Below are 13,158 nucleotides of genomic sequence, written 5' to 3'. Positions count from 1 at the left end.
AGTTAAAAAATATAATAGAAATATTTCGTAATATATGTATAATACTGGTAGTATTATATATTTTCCCGCCCCGGCTTTGCACGGGTGATATATATATATATAAATATTATTATTATGATTGGTTTATATTACAGGATATCTTTATAGCACACCCGACGCCCGCAGACCACTGCCAAATGGAACGAAACGTAGGGTCCACCAGCCGCTGTGCTTCCACGTTTTAAATATCTAATATATGTTTTGTTTTATCTATACTAATATTATAAAGAGGTAAAGTTTGTAAGTTTGTAAGTTTGTCACATTTTTTAAATGGGGTAATCTTCGGAACTACTGGTCCGATTTTAAAAATTCTTTCACGAGTAGAATGCTACATTATCGGGGAGTGCTATAGGCTATATTTTATATTGGTATCATATATATTAGCCGAGTTATCACAGTTTTTGTCATACAGGTCGGACCGAAAATCCTCTTAGGCAGACTTATTCGCATGCGCTGCCTTAACCATTGTGTAAAATTGAAATTAATGTATGGAGGCTTTATGTATCTTTAAAAGTTCTACAAAAAAGTCCGCGACACCATATACCTATCTTCTATACATTAGCAGATATAGTACCTTTTGTGTTTTAAAAATTATTAATTTTATATACTTAGGTTTGCGTCATTATTTATGCTATTTAACTTAAATCCTTATCAAAATAAATTATTTAATAATCACAAGGATGTTATGGAGATAAGATTTGCCCTTTATAGTATGTTAATTAGTTAAATAGTTTCGGAGATAATACAAAATTTCTAAAAGGCGGAATGCCGCTTATGTTTAAGCGCCAACCGCCAAATTAAGTTGAACCTTCCTCTATAGGTTTCTACGTATTTTATAGGGATCAGCATTTTTGGTTACTAAACTCTATGTAGGCGTTTTATCCATTTACCAATAGATGGCGTTGAGCAAAAACACCATATTTTTGTACGGCGCTAGGGAGATTTATGCCGACTACATGATGATCGAAATTGATTGTTCATACATTGGTGATGGTGGTAAACAATTTACTTAAATTTTGGCAAGTCGATGTTAACTGTTAATGTTAATGATTATGTTCTACTTCTAGGCACGTACCACGTAGGTAGTTAAAGTTAGCTAGGTACTGTTTGTCTGACTCTGTCTATCTATTTACGTATTTGCTTTTTAGATTCAGAAATAGAGATTAGAGGAGAGGACATACTTTAAGTTTTAATTTATAGTTTAGATACGTCGTACTTTCTTTGTTTAGGTTCAGGACCAGGTTCAGGTAATCAGGTTTAAACTTTAAATTCAAATAAATAATTTGTAATTTTATTTTATTCGTTTCGTTTCGACTTTCGACTTTCGTCATACGTATTTCGTGTAATTAGTTATTATTTCGTTTTATGGTATTATTTCGATTGTTGTGTATATAAATTAATTAAAACATAGTAAGTGTAATTATAGTGTTTTGTGTTAACTTAATTTTGTAAAAGATATACATACGTAGTCTATACTAATATTATAAAGAGGTAAAGTTTGTAAGTTTGTCACATTTTTTAAATGGGGTAATCTTCGGAACTACTGGTCCGATTTTAAAAATTCTTTCACCAGTAGAATGCTACATTATCGGGGAGTGCTATAGGTTATATTTTATATTGGTATCATATATATTAGCCGAGTTATCACAGTTTTTGTCATACAGGTCGGACTGAAAATCCTCTTATACAGACTTATTCGCATGCGCTGCCTTAACTATTGTGTAAAATTGAAATTAATATATGGAGACTTTATGTATCTTTAAAAGTTCTACAAAAAAGTCCGCGACACCATATATCTATCTTCTATATATTAGCTGATATATAGAAGAAAAAAGGCCTTTTGTGTTTTAAAAATTATTAATTTTATATACTTAGGTTTACGTCATTATTTATACAACTAAACTTTAATCCTTATTAAAATAAATTATTTAATAATCACAAGGGTATTATGGAGATAAGATTTGTCCTTTACAGTATGTTAATTACTTAAAAAGTTTCGGAGATAATACAAAATTTCTAAAAGACGCAGAAATTCCACTATATGACGCCCGGCGCTTTCATTTACGTAGTTCCCGTTCCCGTGTGAATATGGGGATCAAACATAGCCTTGGACACTCGCAAATAACGTAGCTTTCTATTGGTAAAACAATTTTCCAAATCGGTCCAGTAGATCCAGAGATTACCTCCTACAACCACACGAACTTTACCTCTTTATATTATTAGCATAGAAGTCTCTATTTCTCTTGGTCATACCACCACTCTCGAAGGACTGGACCGATTTTGCTAAGGGTAGGAGTAAGATAGAGAAGTTACAGGGTAGGTTAGGGTACGGGTAGGGAAGCGTAGGGGTAGGGTAGGTTTAGGGCCGGGTTTAGGGTAGTGGTAGGGTCGGGGTAGAGGTAGGGTAGTGGTAGGGTAGAGGTACGGGTAGGATAGGGAAGTGGCAGGGTAGGGGTAGGATAGGCGTGAGATAGGGGTACGGGTGGGATAGGGGTAGGAAAGGGATAGGGTACGGGGAGGGTACGGGGAGGGTACGGGGAGGGTACGGGGAGGGTACGGGTAGGATTGGGGTAGGGTATAGGTAAGGTAGGGGTAGGGGTAGGGTAGGGGTAGGGGTAGGGTTGGGGCAGTGGTAGGGTTGGGGTAGTGATAGGGTAGGGGTATGGTAGGGGTAGGGTAGGTTAGGTTAGGTTAGGGGGTAGTAGTAAAATTGACATCGAATTTTACGCAGACGAAGTCGCGGGCGTCCGCTAGTAATTTATATTTACTTTTTAACGAAAACGTTCCTCTTAAATCAATCTATCATATATATCTCTTTAGGGTAGAAGTAGGGTTAGGAGTAGGGAAGGGGTAGGGAAGAAGAAGTAGAATGTGCAGCCTGGAGCCTGCAGATACACATTTTAGCGTCCACTGTTGGACGTTAACGGACGTAATTGACGCCATGATCGGCAGCGAAACGTGCTGGACAGTGATGTCGTCGTTCTGTGCTGTCATGGGTCTCAAAGAGGCTGAAGAGAGAGAGAAGGAGCTGCCGAAGCACCTCTCATACGCAGACGAAGGTTGTGAAGAAGGAGGCGCCGATATGCGCACCTACTCCCACCTTAATTTAGAGCGGAAAAAGATTGGCGGCGACGCATGGCAACGTTGGGACATCACAGTAGAATGTTAATGATCCTGTGATGTCACCGAAGGACGCAGCCGGATCCGCTGGGTTTTAGCGCATTTCCCAGCGAAAAAAAAAAAGGGAAGAAGTGCACAAAAGTCAAAGCGAAGCTTGCTGGAGTCCGCTAGTATATTGTAATATCTCACCTGTCGCTTCAACCGAGGCAGCGGTTTGATGCCAACCAGTCGCCATCCGAGGACGGGCATGTTGAGCAACTGCTGCAGAGTGCCGTCACGAGACTGTTCCCGCAGGCCGGCCACCAACACTTTGTGGCGAGACCACAACTTTTCCCCACATCCCACCTGAAACATGGTATTAAAAAGTTTATACAGGGTGCTGGGGAGTATCTAAATATATTAAACTGAAAGGTGACTGACTGACAGTGATCTATCAACGCACAGCCCAAACCACTGGACGGATCGGGCTGAAATTTGGCATGCAGGTAGATGTTATGACGTAGGCATCCACTAACAAAAGATTTTGTTCAATTCTACCACCAAGGGGATGAAAGTTTGTATGAAACTTTGTCAATTTTGCGACGATTTGGCTGAAATTTGGAATGAAAAATTACTCTGGATTATCACATAGGTTACTTTGCATCTCATCAGAAAAATGTATGGTTCACGCGGGATTTGTGAAAAACGCGGGCTAGTTTCCCATAATTCTGGTTTTATATTCTTCACCGAATATTAATTAAAAATGTTCAAGGCGCATGTGTTCTAAAAATAAATATTTATATAAAAAAATATTTTCGGAGTAAATAATATTTCATTTGTAAATAGATCTTAAAATGTGTTGTCCCCCACACGCATCTTTATACGTATAAATACGTATTTTAAAATGCTAGGATAGATGAAGGCGTGTGTGTGGCATGGATAGTCGGAATTATTTGAATTACTTTGTATGAAAACATAAAGTTTTTATTTTTCTGTTAAAAAAATATTACTTATGCAGTTCGTTCCTTTAAGTGGACTCGTCAACTTTGAAGTCGTGGGACAAACTCCCGAGCACCCTGTATATATATATATATATATTTCATTTATTGAATAACAGAAAGAGAAACCGCTTTGACTTTCTACTTTGTACAATGTCTCAAATACTTACGTTTAAATAAATGGCAGTAGTGGCATCACTCCGTCTTCGTTTCGTAGTGCCCGGTCCACTCATAAGTACTATGTGAGACTGAGCCGCTTCGGATTTGTAGGGCTCCATCCAAAACTCATCCTGAAACGTATTTTACATCATATTCATATGACAACATAACATATACTTAAAGTAATTAATCGAAGCACAGTGTTTGTTGACCCCCATACGGTGGATCATACAAATCAAGCGGGTTGCAGGAATATGCTGGATGTAGAAGATGTATGGAAGTCAAGAGTCATATGACAACAACATTGTTATCGCCGCGTTGCTTGCGGTATGGACGGCTTCAGTGTGCTCGTGGCGTTCGAGCAGTCCACATCTCTTGTTATATAATTCTTTATTTGGGATAGGCCGGGAGAGTGACTTGAGTGGAAAAGGGGAGTGTTTGTTAACAGTCAAAGGATCCTTTAATCCTACACACAACGTTCACAAGTGCGTGACTTCACTCAAGGTCATTTTCTGCCATTCTAGGTTCTTACTTTAGTTACAGTTTGATTTATTAATTAAGTTGTCCTGACAAATGTTGTGAACCTTTGCTCAACATTAGTTTTCTTATTTTTGTAATCACTTCTGAGTCTGCTAAAACCATTCAAATTTAAATCAATGACGTATTTCAAGCACACATTCTTATATCCTTTTTAACTTCAAGTATCTATGACTATACAAACGATAGTTCATTAAATAATAATTGAAAAAGATGAAAATGTTAAACGTGCAAAATTGCATATATTCCTTCAACAGCAGAATTTAAAGAAAATACTTTAAAATGAGTTAATGCAGATAAACAAGCTAGCAGAGCACGCAAGGCAAACATAATTTACAGTCACACCACGACCGCACGTTTCGTTTTGAATTTATAATGCATACATTAAATTAAATTAATGTATACTTGAACTTTGTACATACTTTGATATTTTTTAAACGAATTGTTCTCGAGAAGAAAACGGCTCAGTCTTCAATCGATGCATCAAGTTTATGACATCAATGATCATCATCATCATTAAATCCCAGGTTAAATTTTTGGGTTGGATCATGAAATACTGGACTTGTCAACCTCCTAAATAGGAGAGAGAAATAATGCAAGTGTCCTATTAAAAATCCTTTATTTAACTTTTAATTTTTCCATATTCTGAGTGATTATCTGACTCCTCACTAAGAAGTACTTTATTTTGGATATCATTCATTCAATCGGGAACTTTTAAGAAAATTTTAATTCGTGGTTAACCGCAATATACACATATCAAAAGATATTCCATAGTTAGATAGCTGCAGAGGTCCACCCGAACCATCCAAATTTTAAAAGCAGTCTATGAAAAAATAATGTTTGGGACTACTGTGACAAATAATATACTTTATGGGTATGGTCGAGTGGACAATCTTATTAGTAACCCTTGTTCTTAGATTTCTTATGTTAATTTTTTATATTTATATATCGGGACTAGATAATAAGTAAACTTATAGTTGAACAAATGAATCTTATTCTATTCTATGCCATCGTTGTCTTTATTTATTTATTTATTTATTAGGAAGCTAACAAGAAAACTTATTTTCTTACCCCATCAAGGGCCATGAAACTGGCGAGCTCCATGAGCGCTCGTATCCGCTGTCTGTGTGAGATCTTGTGAAAAGCTCCGTCTATTAAGATCACTAGCTGTAGCCTGTTCTCGGTGCGAAAGCATGTTCCATACTTGGACTGCGGCTTCTCGTCGGCTCGCTTTACCTGAAATTAACAAAATCACAATAGTCAATATCTATGTTTTTTTTTTATAATATTTAATAGTAAGAATTGACGGTACAGGAAGAGGGCACATAATATGGGTTAATTGAACATTATGGGTTTATTATATTTTACGTTTTGTGCGTAGTTTTTACAGATTTATAAATAAGTAATAACATATTATATAAATAAGGGTCAACCACTGTTTCACACTGAGTTATTTGAACGTTACTTTTGTTGTACAACAGCATAGTTCCCGTATGAATACAGGATAAATATAGCCTATATTCATCAGGGATAATGTAGGATTATAATGGTGATATACTAGGTGGACCGAGGATATCAAGCGGGTTGCAGGTCGATACTGTTTTGTTTGGAAGTCCATGCAAGAGTCCAGCAGTGGACGTCCATCGGCTGTTGATGATGATGATGATGATGAATGGTGAAATCATTTTTCAATTAATTATTAAAACAAACAACCAATATATTAGTATAGATACTCATATGTGTATTGTCCAGATATTTTTATTTATTAACATTAGTTACGAGTTCTAAATTATAATCGGGATACTAATATTTACACTGGCAACATTGTGTTCTCGATAAGACAATGAATTATTCCGCGCTCGATTCCCGCGAATGCATTGTTTTGTTGATACAGTTCTACGAGCCGTTATATCAACACGTTGAACTATTCGACCGGCGAATTTTTCACTTGTTCAAACAATGTTATGCGTTCGTGAAAGAACAAATGGCCCGTGAGACTATTGTTGGTGGTACAATTTTGAACTGTTCTGTAAACAATTTGTTTATTTATTGCCGTTTTCAGCACGTGTGTTGTTTTTGTTTTATATAAGCAAAGTACGCTTGTCTTTTAAATTTCGTCCAATCTACGTGTGATATTAAACACACAAAGATCATTTCAGTAAAGTTAATGTCAAGTGCACGGATAATCGGTCTCCCTTCTTTTATTATAGTGTAGATAGATTCTTTTATTTTCTGAAATGCTGACAAAACAGAATCATTTATTGATAATAATGCTCTATAGTGATTGTTGCAGAATAAAACATTATCAACGTAAGCCTGCCAGCCTGCCAACCAATACTGGGTTATCGTAGTGGATGCACTTCCTAGCACCGGGCTGTTATTGATTTTTCTCTCGAAAAGCCTAATAGTTCGTAGCTCGACCCAGGATTCTAATCCAGTATCTCATATTTTATACCCACAAAGACAAATCACTGGAACAACAGGTGAGTATGCTGCTGCCGTTGCTATTGCTGATGCTGACAATGATGATGGTGATGATGATGATGATGATGATGATGATGATGACGATGATGATGATGATGATGATGGTGATGATGATGACGATGATGACGATAATGATGATGATGATGATGATGATGATGATGATGATGATGATGATGATGATGATGATGATGATGATGATGATGATGGTGATGGTGATGGTGATGATGATGATGACGATGGCAATGACGACGATAATGATTCACAAAAAATTAACAAACGAATTACTTCAACAGTAAAGGAGTCGGTGGCGGTGAGGCCGCGCGTGCGCCCGTGCGCTATGACGGTGAAGGCGTGTGCGCCGATGTCGTGCTTCTGCGGCACGCCGCTCACCAGCCCGTGCTTCGTGTCCACCGCCAGCCAGCTCGGCAGACGGTGACCGTCTTGACTTCGGACCTGCAACATATCGCATAATCTAACTATGGGCCTCATAAGAAGGCTCAGAGTCACACAGCGAGCGATGGAACGAGCTATGTTAGGAGTATCTCTGCGTGATCGAATCAGAAATGAGAAGATCAGCAGAAGAACCAAAGTCAGTCAGCTCAACGAGTTGCGAAGCTGCGGGGGGGCGCATAGTTCGAAGAGCCGATGGACGTTGGGGTCCCAAAGTGATGGAATGACGACCCCGCACTAGTATGCGCAGTGTTGGTCGACCCCCCACCAGGTGGACTGACGACATCAAGCGAGTCGCAGGGATTCGCTGGATGCAAGGTGGCTCAGTATCGTGTTGTATGTAAGTCCCTACAAAAGGCCTATGTCCTGCAGTGGACGTCCATCGGCTGATATGATGATGATGATGAAAAACTCTGTTTGTCGTTGATAGCTTTTTTCCGATTGTATGGTTGCGTAATTATCAAAGCGAAGCTTAACTGATAATATACAGGGTGATACTTTTTGTAGTGCGCAAAAAAAATGGTGTTTATATCATAGGGACATGATGTTATCGCCTATGCCACAAATTGTCATGCAGGGCAGTCTATTGTAGGGCGAGTTCCACAGATCCGCATCGTACGGATCGCATCGAACGGATTATATCTGTTGTAAGATTAGAAATTCGTTTGACGCGTTGCGTCCGATACGTACGATGCGGCTTAGTGGACGACTGGCATAATAATTTCATACTCATAGTACCTACCTAATGTGATGTTGAAAATAAGGAGGCTTTTAATTTTGCGTAACTGTCTCATTCCGAAATCCTTAATCCGTGACTTACGACTACCTAAGACGGTAAGTAAGCATATATTTTCCAAAAGCTAGTTAGTTGTAAATGACGTAAACCTTACCTTATATGCTAACACCTCCCCAGAAAAAGCTTCTTTGGGGATTTCCATTCTAAACAAGTGTCCCACGTAGGCCGATGTGTCAGGAACACCCCATAGTCTTCTTAGGCCATTCTTAGCTATTTCTGAATGATTCGCTGTCAATTCCACCTGGAAAAAGTTATTTAAAATTAAATATAGTGGACCAACAATACTCTAGACATAATAGAAAATGTGAGTCGTCACGGGACCCCTGGCAGATGTGAAACATTGACATTATTTTGTAAAAGTAATATGCAGAAAAGAACAGATTGTGATAGGAACTAAATATGATATGATGATACGGAGTCACTATAGGTATCCGAGCTCAGTGTAGCGAGAGAGATGGCTTACGCCGATGACGCCGGATCGAGTGGGAGAGAATCGCACAGTCGATTGCGCATGACGACGCGTCGCCACACCGTACACACTACAGCATATAGACTCTATATACCATCATATAGCGTGGCGGCGCGTCGCCACTAGCAGCCGCCGCGTGGTTTCAACCCCGCGTGGATCCCGTTCCAGTAATACGGGGATAAAATTTAGCCTATAGCACTCGGAAATAGTGTAGCTTCCCAATAGTGAAAGAATTTTTCAAATAGGTTCAGAACTTTCAGAGCCTATTACAGATGGTGATTTTAAAGCGTTTCTGTGTGTTTACAGTTGTTTTCAGACCCTGAAATTCCTGATATCTGACCTTTCCACAAGCGCAGTTGGCATATGAAATTAAAATTAAAATTCCAGTGACAATTTTCGACTTGTATTATATTATATGCAAATTAATTTGACCCAACCCAACTATGGTTAAAGTTTTCGACGTAATAGAGATGTTGTCACCGGATAGCATTGTTCGTAAAGTATAGGTAAGAGACTTGTAAAGAAAAATCTTTTACTTGTCTAATAAATAATCATTCAAATTTAGAATTCGATTTGATTGTACATATATTTAATAACTTTGTTAACATAGGTAAACGAAATTTCATTTTGATTATACTTATAGGTATTACTTATCTTGGAGGTAAAAATAATTTAGATACGTAAATATAGCTAGGCGGGTGGGTACCAGCCGACCCCACGCGGCCCGGATAAAATAATAGTGAGCCTATGTCACTCATACATAACGTAACTTTTTAGTGGTAAAAGAATATTCAAAATCAGTTCAGTAGACTCAGAGATTGCCCCCTACAATAAATACTAACTTTACCACGCAAATAGCATTATTTCTGTACTTTATAATAAAGGGTAGAAACCACAGAACAGACAACGCTAAAAGCTAACGCTTTTAGCTTTTTTGACGGCCTCCGTGGCGCAGTGGTATGCGCGGTGGATTTACAAAACGGAGGTCCTGGGTTCGATCCCCGGCTGGGCCGATTGAGGTTTTCTTAATTGGTCCAGGTCTGTTTGGTGGGAGGCTTCGGCCGTGGCTAGTTACCACCCTACCGACAAAGACGTACCGCCAAGCGATTTAGCGTTCCGGTACGATGTCGTGTAGAAACCGAAAGGAGTGTGGATTTTCATCCTCCTCCTAACAAGTTAGCCCGCTTCCATCTTAGACTGCATCATCACTTACCATCAGGTGAGATTGTAGTCAAGGGCTAACTTGTAAAAGAATAAAAAAAAAATGTAAAGTGTTTTTCAGATAGCATGGATACGATGACAGTTCGTTTCTTTTTTTGTTTTTGTAATAATATTTTTTCGTAGAAATAACCATCTCAATGATAGCAATAACGTAAAAGTTGCTTGCTTTTTAAATGATGAAACTACAGCCGAGCAAGTGGGAGGAAAGTTGTTTTAATTTAGGACCAACCTCAACCACACCTCAAGTAAACGCTACAATGGCGGGCTTGTTAATTCCTCTGAGTGCTACAATGAAGTTTCGCTACACAGAAAAGCTGTTATTAAACTTATGATAGTACATTTTACGAGTGCACTACTAACAAATTATATAATAGGACTAGGAGCACATCTATCGAGTAGGTAGGTACAGTTACACATATTACAATTTACAGTACCTATTACATTTTTGAAGACCTATCGATTTTGCTTGTTTGATAAGAGAGCACTACAAGCAAAAACAATAAAACAGAAAAAGTACTAGAAGTATCATCGCTCTACCCCTGCATCAATCTAAAAAAATCAACATTTCTTGATTCACACCCCCAAAGTCAAAATGAAAATTAAATATCTAAATAAGCAAGTAACCAATTCAACATTCGAGAAAAATAAATCTCCTAGAGATTCTAATAAAAATATGTAGGTATAAATTGGCTGCAAGCATGGCTCGCTCCATCGCTCGCTGAGTGTCTTCAGAAATGAGGAAATCCGCAGAAGAACCAAAGTCACTGACATAACATAGCGAGTCGCGAAGCTGAAGTTGCAATGGGCAGAGCACATAGTTCGAAGAGACGTTTAGGTGCTGGAATAGCGACCGCACACCAGAAATCGTAATGTTGGTCGCCCTCCCATTAGGTGCATCGAGGACATCAAGCAGGTTGCAGGAAGCCGCGGCTAACGACCGTTTTGTTTGGAAGTCCATGCAAGAGGCGTATGTCCAGCAGTGGACGTCCATCGGATTTTAATGATGATGATGTTGCTAATAAATTCGCTGACCTGGAACTCCTCGTTGTTGTCGAAGGCGAAGTCGTCGTCGTGCCGGCTGAGGGCCAGAGGACACAGGAGCAGGACCGTGCACGCGACGTACCGCCAGCACTCCATGTCGACGTCAGCTGCGACGCTGGTCGCGACGCTCTCATAAAATCATTCTGACAATCTGTTGGTAAACAAAAACCCAGTATGAATACAAATTGTTCTATCTATACTACAGCTGTTCTTGAGGAGTACTGTTGAACAACAAAGAAATTAAAAATGAAGGTAGAAAATGCACGTCATTTAATAACTTATTTGTTTTAAATTATGTATGCATTGTTTATAAAATACATTAACCATATCTAATTGTTAGTCAAATTTATTTTCATAAATTGAAGAATAAGTTATTTATAATTATTATTACGTATGAAATGACTAATGATTTATATCCTCATTTTTAATTTGTTTGTTAGTAAACAGTACTCATCAAGAAAGGCTGTAGTATAGTAGGCGTATTTTACAGATTATCAAGATTTCGTGATTTAAGAATGAGACTCGCTCAGCGGACGATGAAGTCGTACATCTCAATTAGTCGCAAGGCGGGGCATATAGTTCTAAGAACAGATTGGGTCCAAAGATGCTATTGATGGCACTAAAGACAGCAGTTTCGATAGATGTAAGATGGGCCGACGATAACAAAAAGCCGCTAATGACTGGCTGCTAAACTTACTATACAACCAATAACTCTGGGCTGAACATATATCGTTTTAAAAATATCTTAGAAGATATAAAAGTTTAGCTAATTTAAAAAATAAAAGCCCGAAACGGGGCCGAATCCGAAACCTCGTGATTCGAAGCCGCATTGGACAAGCACTACTGGACCAACAAGGCAGTTATACTCAGTATAGTATATTCAGTAAGTGTATTAGCAAAAGAATACCGTCCGTCAGTTAAAATTTCATATTCGAAAACCAAACAATCTTGAGTGTAAACTGCCAAAGGAAGTACGGACAAGATTCCATTAGCAAGTACTTAAATAACCTTTCCGGGACACTAAAAATAGTTAATATCTACAAATGGCTCGGCAATAAATAAGTCAGTTAAAAGAGTAGGGCGTGCAAACGGAAACGAGTAAGATACTGCTGCACAGTTAAAGGCGCGTGGTGGCGCATAATGATCGCTCACAAATACAATGAGCTTTTGTGAGAGCCCGCCTTCCTTTAGCATGTTGTCGCGAAACCACTTTATATTCGTACCAGAAGATTGTACTGGCTAAATAAAAATATTGTACACACTGTATATATATTGAATTGCATTTCTTACAGGTTTGTCGAAAAAGTGAATAAATATTATGACCTAACAAATGAACTAATTAAAAAATGGCTATGAATTTTGGTATAATGGTAAATGGGACCTTGGAGCAGAACACAGGGTAATTACTTTTTGAACCTAAAATAAAAATAGAAGGGGGTTGAAAGTTTGTATAGAAAGTCCTTAATTTTTAAAAAATATGTTCATAGATTAATAAAAAATACGAAACAATGTAATTCAAGAATTTTTAAAATTCAACCCTTAAAGTGGTGAAATAGGGGTTGAAAGTTTACATTTATTTCCACGCGGACGAGGTCCGCCTTTGGCCTTACTAGAACTGAAGCAAGTTCTACAGGGTATCCAAACCTCTAGTAGGATTTAGATTTAACTGAACAAGGAGAACAAGACGAGCCAAAAAGGCGAATGACGAAATATCACAACGGAACTCCTTAACCCTAAACCTGGGTCACAGATCCCAGGGTCTAATCGTATTTTTCCCGTTGGACCCGCATGTGGCATGTGTGGCATGGCACACGCATGGAATCCATGGAATTGTTTTTTTAACTGTACTAGGATTGACTGACTGA

General features: G+C 38.4%; 1 protein-coding gene across 7 annotated transcripts in view; it reads right to left on the bottom strand.

Moving 5' to 3' along the window:
* LOC112057974 (dystroglycan 1) overlaps nt 1–13,158 on the bottom strand; it is a 162,637-nt gene that overhangs the window by 22,019 nt on the left and 127,460 nt on the right. For all 7 annotated transcript variants that reach the window (XM_052887874.1, XM_052887868.1, XM_052887871.1 and 4 more), the window contains 6 exons: nt 11,285–11,444; nt 8,657–8,803; nt 7,602–7,769; nt 5,904–6,068; nt 4,307–4,426; nt 3,349–3,504 (listed from right to left, as the gene is read on the bottom strand). In XM_052887874.1, coding sequence (XP_052743834.1) covers nt 3,349–3,504; nt 4,307–4,426; nt 5,904–6,068; nt 7,602–7,769; nt 8,657–8,803; nt 11,285–11,389 — 861 coding nt within the window. In that variant the 5' untranslated portion in view covers nt 11,390–11,444. The remainder of the gene's footprint in view (nt 1–3,348; nt 3,505–4,306; nt 4,427–5,903; nt 6,069–7,601; nt 7,770–8,656; nt 8,804–11,284; nt 11,445–13,158) is intronic.

Source organism: Bicyclus anynana, chromosome 20 (genome assembly GCF_947172395.1).
Source record: "Bicyclus anynana chromosome 20, ilBicAnyn1.1, whole genome shotgun sequence".
NCBI classification, from domain to species: Eukaryota; Metazoa; Arthropoda; class Insecta; order Lepidoptera; family Nymphalidae; genus Bicyclus; species Bicyclus anynana.
The sequence above is the reverse complement of the archived record's forward strand: the minus strand, read 5'-3'. Positions and strand labels throughout refer to the sequence as shown.